This window comes from Opisthocomus hoazin, chromosome 20, assembly GCF_030867145.1.
Source record: "Opisthocomus hoazin isolate bOpiHoa1 chromosome 20, bOpiHoa1.hap1, whole genome shotgun sequence".
Lineage (NCBI taxonomy): Eukaryota > Metazoa > Chordata > Aves > Opisthocomiformes > Opisthocomidae > Opisthocomus > Opisthocomus hoazin.
This window is the reverse complement of record NC_134433.1, coordinates 12,812,595-12,829,357: the sequence shown is the minus strand read 5'-3', so window position 1 is coordinate 12,829,357 and position 16,763 is coordinate 12,812,595. Positions and strand designations below refer to the sequence as shown.

At 43.9% G+C, this 16,763-nt stretch overlaps 1 protein-coding gene across 8 annotated transcripts in view; it reads right to left on the bottom strand.

Annotated features, from left to right (window-relative positions):
- Nucleotides 1–10,387: 10,387 nt before the first annotated feature.
- SPECC1 (sperm antigen with calponin homology and coiled-coil domains 1) overlaps nucleotides 10,388–16,763 on the bottom strand; it is a 100,464-nt gene continuing 94,088 nt past the window's right edge. For all 8 annotated transcript variants that reach the window (XM_075439861.1, XM_075439865.1, XM_075439866.1 and 5 more), the window contains 2 exons: nucleotides 16,179–16,238; nucleotides 10,388–15,437 (listed from right to left, as the gene is read on the bottom strand). In XM_075439861.1, the coding sequence (XP_075295976.1) occupies nucleotides 15,348–15,437; nucleotides 16,179–16,238 (150 nt within the window). In that variant the 3' untranslated portion in view covers nucleotides 10,388–15,347. The remainder of the gene's footprint in view (nucleotides 15,438–16,178; nucleotides 16,239–16,763) is intronic.

Below are 16,763 nucleotides of genomic sequence, written 5' to 3'. Positions count from 1 at the left end.
ATTGCCATTGTTTTTTTTAAACAGCGGTAGAAATGAAATCCTGGGGAAGGGAAAGCTTTCTAGGGATCCAAAGTTAAAGCAGAGCAAAAACACTTAGGAAAAACAGGATTGAAACGATTTCTATGAACCTGGCATAAATGGAAACACTCCCTATGACCAGAAACCCTCTGGATCAGACAGACAGGAGAAGGAACTCCCAACTTGTATTGAATGAAGCTGTTTGTTTCAAGGCAGACATCTCGGGAGCAGAATGCTCCAGGATGACTAGGATGCTCCGGGAAAGCCACGTCCATGGCATGTTGAACTCAATGGGGACGTACAGCAAGGTTCCCTCTGCCCTTGTTAGACAGAGGGATCTGGATCTGGGGAGCATCGCTACCGCTTGCCCTCCTGCATTTCGTATCCTCCAAGCGCTTTGTCGGGGCAAAGGACCGATTCTCACGAAGGACAAGCACAGATACCTGCGGCTCAAACTTCAGTGTCCGCCTGGGACTGCACGGGAAGGAACGGCAGAGTTCTGAGGAGAACTCACAGCTGCTGGTACGCAGCTCCCCCACATCAGGCTGCTCCATCTTTCATAGCACTGGCTGGATCCTGAACTTGCCTACACTAGTTTGGTTTATTTGTTATTTTAGGATGAGTGTAGCTTCCCTTGTGCAGAAGCTGTTATAGTCATGTACACAACAGTAAACTATCATGGAAAAGCACTTTTTCCCCCAAAGCAACGGATTTACATCAGGGTTTTTACACATGTTGTCTTCCTAGCTCTAAAACATGTGCCAACAGAAGCCTTCTACTGCTTTATAGCACTTCAATGAAATGAGAATTAACTTTTTGCGGTGGATGCATTTTATTAGAAAAGGATCTGCTTTTGTGATCATGGAAGTACTTTTTACAGGCTGATTCGAGGGAAATTGTGGTTTATCTGGTCAGACACGGACAGAGAAACCATGATTTCAGATTCTGGTGACTAGGTTGCTCTGGGCAAGGTCTTGCTGTGAGACAGGTAGCAAGGCACTGTATTATAAATTTTGCCTTACACAGAGATTCATGGCTCTCCAAAGCAGCGAAGCCTTTGCCGAGGTCCAGTGGTTTATTCTGGCATGAACTGATACAACTGGACTTGTTCTGAATGCAACTTAGCTGCAAGTGGAGCCAGGGACAAGCGTGCTCAGCTCTGTTGTACCAAATGTGGTTAAACCCTGCTGGCAGTAAGAGAGGGATGAGCCCATTCCCAGCCAGAGATACCGCCCCTGCCCTCCAGCTGCATTCTTTGAGCCCCGTTTTAGAATATACAGCATTGAACACCCTACCATTAAATACCAATTGAATGTGCTGGCCTTAAGTAATGATCTGAGCAGGCATTATGAAACTCTGCAGCTCTTGTGGCTCTGGGGATGATGAATCTATAGGTCATAATGTGCATATTTATATACTGAAGCCTGTAATGGAGCAAGGAAGTCACACGATTAGCAAGGTAAACATAGCCCAAAGCTTACAGCTTGTGGAATCCATTCAAGAACCAGAGCGTAATAGTAACATGGCAACAGGTCACTGGAGCACCGTTGGGAGCTAAGATGTCCGATACAGAGACAAATGAATCATCATTACTATTATTTTCCTGGATTCTATTTTACTCTCGGGCTTTGCCTCTCAGCACTCACGGTGGAAACAGCCCCAGCCCCAGTCTGCTCCTTTCAAGTGTAAGAACTAGTCAGGCTCTTTTGTTCAGAGGGAAACAGATTTAAACAGATCCCACATTCTGAACGGCGATGCAGTGGGAGACAGCCTCAGCATCCTGGTGTGGCCGTAGCCCGTGTCTCTGAGGTTTGGCAGAAGCCTGCCAACCTCGTACGTGCTGTTCCTTCTGTCGCTGCAGTCCCCGGGGGAGCAGAGCGGTCACTTTGGAGGCAGCACGTTTCCTGCAGCCCTCTGTGATCTCTTTGGTGTGAGGCCTCTGTGCAGTCTCAGGCTTCAGCGAGGACTTCCCTAGCAATCTCTTGTCTTGACACCTTCAGCATTCTTGGCCCAGTCACAAAGGACTGGTGAGGAGCCCCACTAACACGCATCTCTCTGTACACACTGGACAAGGGGCCCAGACAGCCCGCAGGGCCAAGTCTATAAACGCAAAGAAAAGCTCCTGAGTCAGCGACTGCTGAGATGTTCTTGTTGGACCTGCAGCCAGATTTGCCATCTCAGTCACTAAGCACGCGTTAAACAGAGGAGTACCAAGCACTGGACTGCGAGTGTCTCTGTTTCAAAGAGGCACAGACATCTTCTGGATATCAAAAAGGAAAAAAAAGGACGATACCAGACAAAAAGTTCATCTGTCTTGCTGCTACAGGCACATCCATGATATGGACTTTGGCAGCCCTCCATCGACGTGCGAGAGCCGCGGGGTTAGGTAGCACCGGCTCTCGGGTGGTAGAGAGCACTAGCCCTGCACCTCGTGGCTTCCCCAGCAAAGCAGCTGCCGGCCATCCCCTGCCATGGAGAGGCAGCTCCATCCCAAAACTGCCCACAGAGGGGAGACTGGGAAATACGGAGGAGAGGCATAGACAATCCTCAGGGCTTTCTGGACAAGCCCTGTTTTGGAGTACAGGCTCTTGCACAGTCCCAGGCCCTGGCATGTGCCCTTCTATGGCTGTGGAGGCTCAGAGGTTCTCTCTGCCTCCACACCTGGTCAGTACACCTTAGTACAAGCCTTCACACACGTCTCCCCAGCAGGCACTCGCATTTCTAACTCTTTCCACTACTTGTCTCCTCTGCAAGGACCGTCGGCAAAGGGAACGGCTGGTGACAGTGGTGATGGTAGGGATTTGCAAGGTGGACATGAGGAGCTGGACAAAGAACCAGCTCCTGTCTGTCACGCAACAGATCTCAGCCACAACTTGCTCAATAGAAACCATCAGCCTAGCAGAACTCGCACTGCCTTGTGAACCGCACCCCCATTACCACTCAAGTCTTCACTAGTACTTTTGAGCTGTTTTGCAGGACAAGACATAGCTTGTCCTGACCCTGACTCCAAGCAAGGATTCCCAAGACACAATATAACCTGTAAACCATGCAGCAGGGACAAAAGCTCTCTTTCAAAGTGATACTGCCAATGACGGCTGAACTACACGCAGCCTACGCAAGCTGGGTGAAGGGAACATGATTTTTGAGGCTAACTTGGTACGCAGGCAGGTGAAACAAGCACTCAGCTCTGCCTGAATATTTATTGCCTGCGTTGCTGTGTGGAGCATTAGCATGTCAAAGATTCCAGATGAGCTCTGAAGTAAACAATGATGGAGGTGAATGGCTAAAGGTGAGGTTTGCCGCTGTATCGCTGTAGGCGTTTTTTTCTGGAAGAGGCTGGGAAAGGAAAGCAGAGGGTGAAATTCCAGAGAAAACTATTTCCACACTGGAGACTTCACAGTAAGTCTGCAAAACCCTTGGAAAACGGAGAAGTTACAGTAAGAAGGTAAACTGCAGAGCAACAAACTCGGATTTTCCTAGTCCCCAGAGCCATTGCCAGATAATAAATGTATATTATCCTGGAATTTAAAACTGGTGCTTAAATTATCTGCAAGAACTCACCTTGGTGTGTGAATTCTTTATAAATTGTTGGTTATGTCTTACACCTTTCATTAGAAAACAAAAAAGTCACCACAAGACTGAAAAAAGTAAACTATAAACAGCGGTGAAATGAAAAAGGAAGGATTTTGGCTGGGCAGAGGCAAGGGTACAAGGATACCATTTCAAAAAAAAATTTAATGTATCTCTGTTTGATTTTATTCACTAACCACCTTCTATGATGAAAAGCCAAGGGCCTCTTCCAGCAGTATTTTTAAATGGAAGCTGCAGCTCAAGCCATGGGTGTATGAAGCCTTACAGTGCTGAGCCCTGGTTGCAAGGTCTCAACTGCACAGGGCTCCCAGTGGGTACTGGGCCCAGTTGTCTCCATGTTGGTGGAGGAGCTGGTACAGCCAATTCCCCAGACAAATCAATAGGAAGCGTTGTCACGTTTCCAGGCCAGTATCAGCAGTGGAAAGCCCGGGGTGAAGCTGGACAGGCAGCGATGCCATTTGCAGCTCAAACCACATTAGCTTCATCCACAGCTAGAGCTGCTTCTGGGGCTAAACCTTCACAGCCTCCTGCCCTGGAGAAAACAAACTCACCAAGTGCCTCCCCCACCAGCCCAACTCAGAGCGTCACTCCCAGTCAACACTTCACAGCAACAATAAGGAGCAGCGATTCTGCTCCCTGCCAAACCCTGACAGTGCTGGGGAACGTGCTCTCATCCCAAGCGGTCAAGGCCATTCTGCTTTATGTAAAACTGTGACATTTGGAGCTCCAGATGAGTACGACGAGAAGACTTGTATTAGCGTAACACAACTGCTCTGAAAATAGAATTATGCTCAAATTCTAGAGAAAATCTAGATTTAATTCAAAGCCTTCAGTCTGTTTTCTCTGTGCAAGATAACAGATATTTACAAATATTGGTTCTATTACTGTTACTATGACTATCTCCAACTGCCAGAGGAGAGCTATTGCATCCAGAGAAGCCATGAGCCTGTCGTGTCTTAGGTCCCAGCCAGAGCTCTGGAAACCATCCTCGACCTCTAACCACTAGCCTCCCGCCACAGGCAGGTCCATGTGGGGCACACAGGGGTTAAAGCACAGCTTGCCTGTGACAAAGGGAAAACTGCAGAACACATGCAAAAAATTCAAACCAGCCGACGCAGAGGTAGGGACCAGCCTTCCTGTCCCACTCTGGCTCCACACTCAGCTGCCAGCAAATACTGAATTTGCACTCAAAACCTGTTTGAACCCCAATATTATTATTGCAGCCCCTATTGTATGGCTCCATCGCAGAGACAGGAGACTCTTCTGCTTTGTCCAGTCTCCATCACTATTGGCAAAAATGCGATGCAAACCTAGTGCTAAACACTGTTAAAGCCCAAGAACTCGGTTAGCGCGGTTTCCACCCTTGCAAGACTTCATCGGAAACCCTCCCAGCTCTGCAGCTAGGAAAGCAATGTCTTAACCACAGCTGAAGGGAAAGAACCTGGACTGCGCCATCCCATGGTGTATTATTTATTATTAATGCTACTAGCCCCTTGGCAAGCTTCAGACTGAACCCTCCCTTCCCAGAACAGCTCTCCAGGGCCTTGGCAGTACAATTGCTCTCAAGGGCTGAGCTATGCATTTATTATTATTAATGCTCTGCTATTCAGACCTGTTGGGTTGTCTGAGCTGAATACTAGTTGCTGCATCACAAATAAGCAAGAGGCCACACTCACTGCTTTCACTGTAACTGCCCTGGCTGTAGGTTTGATTTTGGCAAGGAAAAATCACATTTTATAACTGAAAAAGCCAAGCAGAGTCACGGTGGTAGTCTTGCTTCCTAGGAACTTGATCCTGTTAGGAGAATGCTGAGTGTGTCCTACTGAATCACTGACTTGAGGAGTTTGTTCGCTTCGTTGCTGGAGAAGAGGGTGGGAGTGGCTTACTGCGAGAGAGAAGGGACAAGCTGTCTGAGGAGACAGAAATTACAGCACCTCAAGGTGGAACAAGGGTTTGAACTGCTATATACTCTTTCTTTCAGCCCAGAGAAGTAGTATAACGGAGCTTTGCACAGAAGGTGTACAGCTGTCTGTGTGGAGCAGGTTAGAAAAAGCACTTGCTCGCATGTTAATTCTCTTAATCTTGTTACTTTCTCTTTAACCAGCTTAGACTCTTGATGGGTGGGTAAGGATAAAACCTCAGTCATTGCTATGTACGTAAGGGACAGCAGTTCACATTCTAGATATGCGAATAACGTTACCCACACCGGCATTTTACAGCTTTCGTTGTCTTCCTGCTATGCTCAATGAAAAACACTGATTGCCCCCACAATTGGACTGCCATCTTTTCTGGGGGACATTTACTTCAGTGTCCTACTGTCCAGAGTTTATGGCTGTAGGTTTCAAAAACTATACCTGTGAGACTTCATCCACCTGGTTCTGGCCTTTGCAGCCCATCACGTGTCCATCTGGAAGATTTCTTATTCTACTTGTATTGCTTATGCTTCTCCACTATGGCTTATATCTTTCAAGCACATGGATAACCAGGATGATTTCTTAACTAATACTCACCTGCACCGATTTCCTGTCCAAACCTCACTACAGCTATTGCAACCTAAAAAGAGGAGAGATACAAAGTCTTCATTTTATGTACACTTGTGACACTGGTAGCTGGACAACCCAAGAAGATGAGGCAAGATGCTTGCCTGACCCTGGAAGCTGCTCAATATGGGGATCAGGAAGGAACTGCTTCCTGCAGCTCACATCCCTCTCCCTTCCTCCTGAGCCACATGCTCTTTAAAAAGCCAGACTGAAAACATCGCTATTCTGAACTACAGCAAAACAGAAACTTCTGCCTTTCCAGGAAAATTTCTGATGGTGATGGTCTCTGGAAAGCATGATGTCTCTGAGGATTTTGAAGTCCGGTGACCCTGGGAAGACCTGCTAGGAGTCAGAATGGCCACTCAAAGCAAACAAGCAGGGTAGTTCAGAAGTTAGAACAGAACCATGATCTGAGACCCCATCTATTCAGGTATCAGAAGCCTGAGAATTTTGGGTAAAATGAGCATTATTAATGGCTAAGGGGAGACATGTAAGGATTGGCTCGGAGATGGGGGGAGGCTGAAAAATACGTTAATAAGCTTTTCCTGAAATGAAGAGTTTCCTTCTCATCACATGTCATGGAACCACAAACAGGTTCACATAGGCTGAAACCAAGTTTGTGACTAGCACACCTGCCTTGGTTCCTGTGGAAGGTACCTAACCGTTTTGGGAATGTGAGACTCCTTGTGCTCATTTGGGGCTTTAAACTTTAGACTACACTGTCTGCGTTGTCTTCAGCTTCAAATACAGGTCAGGTCATGGCACTCTGCTTTCATCTGCCTCTGCCAGGGGCTTCAGCTGAACAAGGGCATTAAAATGGTGGAATCCATGTTTGGAGCATGCCTGTGTGTTCACAGAGAAGTCTTGGTTCATGATTGTGTCAGAGGCACTTCAGAGGCACTGTGGTGATACAAACAAATAAAAACCTCCCCATCCCAGCCAGAAGAACGTGCCCCAGTCAGGGAGGGAATTATTCTTTCCACCCCAATCAATGTTCTCTGAGCGTTAGGAGACACTTAGCAATGAAAGCACACAAAACAGCACAGCACTCCTGAATCTTGTCATCTCACCCCACCTACAACCAGCCACAAATAATCCTAGGAAAATATTGGCCTCAACTCTCATTTTCAGTCTCTTGCTGAACCACTTGCAAACAATATCTGCATATATTACTCACTGACAATCCCCACAGAGAATCCAGCTTTTCCCAACAAATAAATCCAAGCATCTGGAGTATATTCTGAAAGAATGGAGACCGCACAGCCTGGAAGCATCGAAGAGCTTACTTCAGTAATGGAAACACCAAGTCCAGCAGTAAGAGACAGCAGGTCTTTGGAATGAGTTGTTCCTAAGAAGAATCTATTTTCTGAAAGAGAACAAGGAAATTCACAGGCATTAATGGTTGCAAATGCCTGAATATAGCAAATTCTGACAAAAATGAAAACTGTCTTACATCCTTTCCAAATGTAGATCCTGATTGCTGGGCTGTTAATTTTTGCTGGCTTCCCAGCATGTACTTACCAGGGCAAAGGCACTGGCATAGCTTAGCTAACCTGCAGAAGTCAAGCAGCAGCGCAGTGGATCCATTTTAACGTGAATATTTTTTATGAGTGGTTGTTTGGCCAAAGCTTTGAGTCACAGTCTGCAATAGCATGGCTTTGTGTTTTGTAGCAATTACAGCTCAAGCAAGGATTATGGGGACAGTTTTTCTGAGAGCCAACAAACAGAGATATCTTGTTTGATCATTTGTTTGAAACCAAAGCAAACATGAACTGAAGTAGCTGCGATAACAGGTATCTTGCTCCCCACTGGTATCTCCATGCTATACAAAGAACAGATTAACTGACAGCAGTGTCTCAGGAGATTCACATCTCTCTCTAGGCAGAGCATGGGACTGAGACTCATCGTGTGCAATCTTTGTTCACTGGTCTGTAAGGCAGAAAGCATTTTTGCTTTTCCACATCCCAGGACTCAAGAGTCTATCCCCGTAAAAAAACTGCTGGGTGCTACCAGACATGAAGGATAACATCCTACAAGCATACCAAATAGTTTAATTAGTGGAAAAAAACCCTAAAAACCTCACTTATTGCAGTTACTGCAACACGCAGACAGAAATTACCAACTTTATGTCTCAGCCAGGATCTGGCTGGGTCCCGGGAAGATGGAAATGAGGTCATCAGTCACACACAGCTTTGAATGCCAACCTGTAACCTGCTCATGTTACATGATAATTTCTACTTGTGTCATAAACACAGGTGGGGAGTCTGGATAGATCACAGCTTCCCTGAGCAGGGCTGGACAACCAGGATTTCACCCTACTGGGACTAAACATTACAAAAACCAATCTGGTCTGATTATTAATTAGTTCTTTTATAATACTGCGTATTAACTCTAGCTTGTGGTTGGAGGCTGTATAAACTCCTAGCAAATACAGCTGTTGTCCCAAAGAGTTTATAGCTAAAAAACACAAGGACAGACAGAAGGACAGAGAAAACAGATCAATGCAGGACTTGGAAATCAGACAGACAGACATGTATGGCCTTATTCTGAGGTCACACAACTAGCAAACCTAAGTATTCAGGGTTCTGCTTTTTATTCCTAAAGCACAGTGTGAGCTGCATTCCTGGTGATGGTGAGATTTCCAGAGAGCAAGACCGGGCTGGTTCCGAGAGTGCTTTGCAGAAGACAACTGAGGTGCAAATACTGCAATACTCCCTTCTAAGCGAGCCACAGTTAACCTTCAAAATAAAGTGCAGTGGCAGCTTGAAAAAATTAGGGACTCTAGGCTGCCATTTCACATGGTCATACTTTGTCTAGCAGATAAAGCTACCTAGATCAGACAAATCACCAAAACAACATTACTTTGCCTGTGACATTGCCACAAGAAAGGATCAGCCCAGCATTAAAAACCCAGGGCTGAAACACAATACTTAGGTGGGGAAAGGCAAAGTAGTTTGGATTACGTAAATAGGAACTTTTTCCCACAAGGTTTCATCTATGCAGCTGGACACAAACATACCTGAGAGGCTTGAAGAGATTTAAATGCCCGTTTCTGGTATCTTCTTGTTTTCTTTGCTGACTCAGCGATTTTGATTGTTCTGGTATTGCCACTACGATCATGAGATAAAAGCAGCCCCTGTGAAAAGTATTCCGAATTTGATCTCAGCATCTTTGAAAGCTCTGTACATAGATTGGATAGTGGCTGCAGCACAGCATCGATGGGGCTGAATTCCTCAGCAGTAAGGGCAAGGCTCCACAGTCCTCTTTGTGCAAGCTGGAAAAAGGAATTCTATCCAGGGATTCCAGAATTTAGGAAGCCCTCCTTTACTCCATGGAGAGCGTTTACAATAAATGTCACCATAAGCGCCATTGCTTGGCATTCTGGTTTTCACAGGGAGTCCTTGTTTTTGCCCTCCATAACTCAGCCCTACCTGAAATTCCAACACAAGCTTCATTTTCCCCAGCAGTGTCACTGGCTGGGTGGTGATGTTTGATCTGCAAGATGCGAACTCAGTCAGGATGCTCTGGCTTCCTTTCAGCAGATCAACAAGCTGTTAGTCCTCTCTGCAGCGGGCAACAGAACAGTGCCAGGTCTGGTCACTAGCATGCCCCAGGATTTCAGTCTCTTATGGTTTGTTTCACAGAAGAGAAGAGGAATCTCTTTCCAGAACTATGCACATGCTGTGCTCATCCTCTGCATCGTGTGTAATGCCCTGCCGCTGTCTACCAGGTGGCCTGTGCTCCAAGAGCTGTAACTCAGCTCGCCTCTTAGCTCACTGGTGACTTATTTTTATACTCACTGCAGTCATGAGTCCTTGCTTCCACTTCTTGATGACGACTTTCTTAATCCTCTAGTCATTTAAGAGCTCCTAACACAGAGACACATTGGTCTGTTCTTTCCTTGCCTTTGCACTAGGATGATTTCCTACTGTCTCTTCAATACACTGGTTTCAGAAACTAAGACATCTCTTTCACTCCTTTATCCTGCTGAAAGGCATCCAAATGCATATAAGTTGCTTAAAAAATGGAACTTGGTGTATTTATGAAAAGAAGATTCTGACCAAATTTTCTTTGCTACCAGTGTAGCAGAACCAGCAAACCATGAGTATCTTTTTAAAACTCTCCTGGAAGTCCTGCTTCCCAGCAGACTGCAGAAGAATCTGTTTTGCATGTAGATATTTGAAGTATTACAACAAACATCAGAAACAGAAAAAGATTTATTAGAAATATTACACAGATCTTTGCATCATACATTTTAATAATGTTAATCTTTAAATATTAGCATGTCCAAATCTGGCAATGCCTACTATATACATTCTAATGTGCTCTTTGTATAAATTAGATTACGAAGTAACATCTGTACCCAATAAAGCTAGAAGTACTTGACTGTCAGAAGTGACTATCCCATATGACAAACTTGAGCCTGGACCAATAATCAATAAAAACATTGTGTCCAGCACTGCCCAGTGGAACTTGGCACACGTATAAGTCAAAAATGTAGAGACCATCAGTTGAGAAAAATGTTAATTGCAGTTCAGTTATAAGTTTGATTCTACACCATACTGGTGAGCGAGTCTAAATGGCACTGGAGTTGGTAAAAACCAATATTGTCTAGCATAGTAGAAGTTATTGCTGGGTTTAAAAATGTCTTAATGCTCAGTGCCCTGAGTCTTTTTAGGCAAAAGCCCTCTTCTGACAGGAAAATGCATAATCTCATCCCATACAGACTCTGCCTTTTATCAGATACACACGGCCCAGCTCGGCAAGCAGCTGGCCCCATCAGATACTTCCTGCTGGAAGACCTGGTACCACAAGCACAGGAAGATGAGGGAGGTACAAACAAACTACAACCAGACGAGCCAGTGCTCACGTTTTCATCGCCAAGCAAGCGGGAAAGGAAATTCAATGAAGCCAAAACATAGATTTTTAAGAGTTCCAGGTCTGGAAGAAGCAATCATTCTGCCAGTGTGCACTTACTTGCTTTGGACAGACAACTTGCACATAACTGGCTGCACACACAACACAAGAAATATTATAGAGAAAACCTGTAAAACCCAACCTCAAATTACAAAAGGAAAACCTGCCAAAACTCAGAGAGAATGTGTGTCACAGAGGAAACTGGAGAACGTGCGAAAGTCAGAAATCATTCTGCTTAGCGCGGCTGCCTTGCTGCAGCACAGAAAGAACTGGGAAATCTTTGTCCCCTTTGCATTTTCGTGACTGTCACAGGCACAGAAAGGGGAACCTGGCAAAGGCAGCAAGCTCTATGCTCTCTTACCTCCTCATCTTCTGAGATCCACGCTGAGCTGTGCTCTTAGGAGAAATGTCACTCAAGATGACAGTCAGTAAGGACTCTCAAGCTGATGTCCTTTGCTGTCCACAAAGGCACACGCATGTCCCCAATATGCCCCTCTCCTCATATGCTGAACTTTCACCCCATCCAGTTTCATCTCTTACTTTCAGAAACAGTTCATCAGTCTTTCTACAAAACCTTCTTAGACGGCTGACTCTGGGCTCACTTCTCAATGCCATGAAACAATTCGTACATTCTATCACTCACCAGAAATTCCGGGAGCTAGACTATGTACTTTTCACATTTAAATCTCCTTTCCTCTCTAACAGCTACAGTACAACAGTGACACGATGCGATATCCCTCCATGGAACTTCACTGAAATCCCCATCCCAACCGTTCTCCTCACGTGCTCATCGAAAAACAGCTATTTGGTTTCTTGCAGTCAGACAGACTACCCAAACACACACAAACAGGCATGTGCAGGTATGTTTAAGAGTGACTGTACATTTAGGGAGCGTATGGCGACATGGTGAAGAGATCTCTGCCTGCATCAGGGAAAGATCCATTACTCCTACGAGGGAAAGTCAAAAAGGATTTAGGCAATTTAGGCAAACTATTACTGGTACAATGCGTTACACCATCTATGTCACATCATCACGTGTTCCATTTTAGGATGTTTTCAGAGGAGTCTCAGAACTTCTATGAAGACTATCCTTATACCCTCTAGTTTAACTTAATTATCAAACTCTAACTTTAAAGACAGCTAGAACTTTAATTTTGCAGTTCAAATTTGAGATGTCTTACAAGGCCCTGTAGATTTTCTGAAAATCAGGCTGGTCTGCAGCATCTTGTGTAGGATAAATTTAAATTCATATTCAAGTTTTAAGGCAGCATGAAAAAACAACAATAATTTCTGAAAATCCAGGTCTAGAAATGTAACTGTGCAAGGTTCAAAAGGAAGAAAAAATATGCAATATCGTAACAGTTAAATGAACAAATAAACAATATTCTTAATCTCAAAAAATACCATCAGAGAGCATCTCTCAAAGTACCAACATTTGAAAACTAGATGTTTTGCAGGTTTGAGGACTGGAAACATTGAGCATGTGGTAAAACTGAATATCTTCTTCCCTACTGACAGACAGCTCCTTGTTCTAACTCGTAGATAAATAAAAAATTTAAGAATATACCACTAGAACAGAGTAGTAGTGGTGTTTGGTCCATGCTACTGGGGGGCATGGGAGAATAAGCTGCAGAGAAATGACAGAAACATTGCTTCGCAAAAATAATTTGATAAAAGCTAGTAGATCAAACAATGGTTTGTAAGGTTAGAATAAGTCTTGGAGAAACGGATTAAAATAAATGTCACAACAGCGCTTGAAGCAAGTGATACTGACTAGAGAACATACGTATTTTGTGTACATCTGACAGTCACATGGAACACATGCTTGCAGTGACCAGAGGGTTAAGAGTATCTTTCTTTTTTAGATCAAGTGGAGCCCTCTGACTTTGAAATGTTTACCAGATGCTGGGAATTAGAGCAATTTTTCTCATCCCTGCAAGTGCCTGATCCAAAGCCCACTGAGGAATATGGAATTTTCTGTGTTGACTTCACTCCGCTTTGAACTGCAGCCCGTTGGAGAGAATTGGGATCTCTGCCAATGGACACCTCAAGGGAAAAGAGCCTGCTGCATCCACAAGGCACTGGAGCTCTGCTGCGTGACTGCCTTCCTAAGTGAACTCTGCTTAGCAGCTATTTTCCTCTTCCGTCTTACCATATAACATGAGACTTGTATCTGAGAACACTGAGAGCAACTCATCCTATGTTCTCTAGGGATGGCAGACTGTATGCTGAAAAATACTGGAGAGTTAATACAATCTAGAAAGCACTCTTGCAAAGAAATAACTCTGGCCAGCATTTACAACTGCTTTCTCACAGTATAGGATGACACACAGAGCGCAAGGGCACCGTAAGTGCGTGCCACTGTCACACAGGCTCCGACTGGAATTAGACTTTCCTGGGGTTGGTGGATTAGAATAGATGGCAGACTAAAACTAAGAGCAAGTGATGCTTTTCTCCTCCTGTGAACTAGGCATACACTGCCTTCCTCCAACTTCCGTTCAATACGGCCACTGTTATCTATCCCTTAACCCTGTATTTTGCTGTGAGAAAACCCAAGTCTGAAACAGGTTGTTTATTAATTAAATAGTATTAAAAAACCAAACAACAAAGCACTGTGGGGAAGCCAGAGGCTGAGATCAGCCACCTGCAAAGCCCCGGAAAACCTGAAACCAACTTTCTTCTGTGAAATCGCTTGTTTCTATTTCACAAGCCTTTTTTCAGGAGTTAAGAGCAGTGAGCACACGCTATTATTTTTTGTAAGACAGAAATGATTCCTAGCTCACTATGATTAACATTCACAAAGCATCAAGTCTGGTCACAGGGTTAAACATGCTAACTAAACAACAACTTTCTTCTACCAGCACAACCTAAAGCAGCTAGGCAGCCTTCTATGAGGTCCTGTACAAAGCATGCTCTCCAAGATCTGCTCCTAGAACAAATTAAGCAGCCTGTTTGATCCTGTTATCCTGGGAGACAAACAGAAAATTTAACTTAATGAGGTGAAATAAGAGAAATCGTATAACAGAAATTATACAGTATCTTTCAGACATTTGACTAGCAGTATTATTGAGCTGGAAAGCTATCCTCTGGCGCCTTAATGACTTCCATGACACACAGAGAGGTTCCAGTTAACATTCTTTGTAACTTGTGGAGTAAAGTTGCAACTTCCATTGGTACTAATATATTAGTGTGTTCCTTTCCAGGGTAACATCACTTCCTAGCATGTAACAGTGCCCTATGGACTACATTTTCTTGGACAGGGCACAGGCTATCTCAAGATTCATGTCTCTACACAGCAATTCTGTGTCTGTGCTGACTACACAGGATCAACACAGAAGAAAGAAGTTGCTCCACTCAATCCACAAAAATATGAACTACTGAGATGTCACTGTATTGCTTAGAGGGTCATCATCTGCTACTGGCACCTTGCAAACTAAGGCCAGTAAATTGCATTTGCAATATTCCTATGACAACTGTGCCTGTACAGTCAGCTAGGAAACTGAGCTCTGGCTTCCTGTAGTAATCAAGTAATGAAGATGTAGTAATAAAGCTATTTTTCCTCAAGGAGATTGCTTCTGTTTGATCTGAAATGAAGTCCCAGCACCTAACAGGGTCTTTTAGAGTTTTTTCGCTAACTGGTGATGGAACAGAGCGTAGTTTCTGAGTTACAAATGATCCTGCTATTATCCTGCTTGTTAAGCTATGACAAGCAAACTAGTATACTTCTTGGGTCAGCTGCATGAGAATAACTCAGGTTAAGGTTCTACACACTCTGGTGCATCTGTCATGATGTTTTAGAAAATATATGGAGGCAAGAAAACAACATGTATTTGGGATGAGTTAAGCATGTTTTGGCAAGACGAGCATTTTTGTGAGCTTTTGTATTAATATTCATCTCCCAGCCTCCCTTGAGTGCCAGCATAGTCCACACTGATTTAGAACTTCATTTTGTAGCAGGTCTTCTGTTGGTGGAGTCTGGTTTGAGGCAAACAATGTTTAGCACAAGGGATCCTCTTCAGAAATATCCCACGCGTGTTCAAAAATGCTTTGCAATTTCCACGTGTGAGTAAAATTGCAGACAAATTTGTCTGGTATAGATGGACAATGGATATTTATTTGGTTGCAGTCCCAGATGTAATCAAAATTATGGAAGAGCTTTCTTTCGAACTAAGAGCTTCGGTTGGTTGTAGAAGAGGAGCAAGCGGATTTTTAAAGTGATCAAGTGCATCTGTAGCATTCTTTGTTCTCTACCCCACTTCTGTCCACCTCTTGCTCTGTATCTCAGGTCTCAAAGTACTTGTAAATCTGGGCGACGTACTGCATCACACTCTGCCAGTCTGGCCGGTCTGTGTACATCATCTCACTGAGTTCCTGCATAGGACAGACACATTGTCAAAACCACCACTAGGAACATCACTGGGCCCTCTGAGTAGCTGTGGCTATTGAACATTACTTCTGCTTCCATTCCAGAGCTCCTTAAAGCCACATACAGTATAAAGGCCCATGGGAATGATCCACTGACCTAGTGCGATTCTGAAACTCATTAACAAAATAGTTAAACAGCCACATGCATTTTACATTCTGAGATTTCTTCCATTTGCAACCAAAGACCAATTCTCTGTATAACTTCATTTAAATTGCTGCTTCTTTGCATGTCTTTGTTTCTGTATTTAGCTCATGAACCCCATAATACTTTCTCCTTCATACTAAACTTATCTCTTCCTCATCATACTGTTGGTTTTTGAAAACAGTTTAATAAACAAAATATCCTTCATTTCTTAAACCACTAAAAGGAAAGAAAATTGTCTAACAGGCAAGTCTGCCCATGAAAATAGGAATCATCTGGAATCAGCCTCCAGGAGGAGGATATAATCAATACTCTCATTTCAATACTAGATGACCTCCAGAAGTTCCTTCAAATTATATCAATTCTACAATTCTACAAATTCCTTCTGGAAGCTTCCCTAACACTATGAACTGTCAGAGATGGTGGTGCAGCCTTCCCTAGCACCATGTGAACATTTTCAGTGCAAGCTGACTGGCCACATGGCAGCAAAGGCTTTGGAATGGTGTATGCAGCAAATCTTCCCTTGCTAAAAGAAGGTTACTCACCAGGCTGGGTTTGATGCCTACACTTTCAGCAGCTTGAAATGCTAACAGCAGATTTCTCTTCTGTAAAAATAAAACGAAAGTTCAAAAGGATTATCATCAAAGTATGATTCCTGAACCCTACCTTGCATCTGGTGAATCACTAAGTTTAAATAAGCAGGTGTATCTGAAGGCCACTAGATTCAATACTTTCACATAGATACTTTTTTGCCTTAGTAAGGTATGCTCACAAACATGTTCTTTGTCTTTGAATAGCTCATCTACTTTTGCCCAAGCTACAGCCCTCTGTGTGTGACACATGGGTTCCTGTGAAACTGATTACAAGTCTTTATCATGAGTGAAAGGTTTCTGAAGAGGTGTTAACTAATATAAGGCATTTCTGTATATGGTATAATTCCTATTGTAATAGATACTAGATTTCTGAAGCAAATCCAGTAAATCCAAGTTCCTCCCCTTTGTGAAGGTCTTAATATATTTGGAATGTGCTGACACGGTTTGACATTTAGATACATTCTGTCCAAGTAGTTCAATAAATGATTTGACTGCCTGCTGATCCAGCACTCAATGTGTGCTGCTAACTCAGGAGTC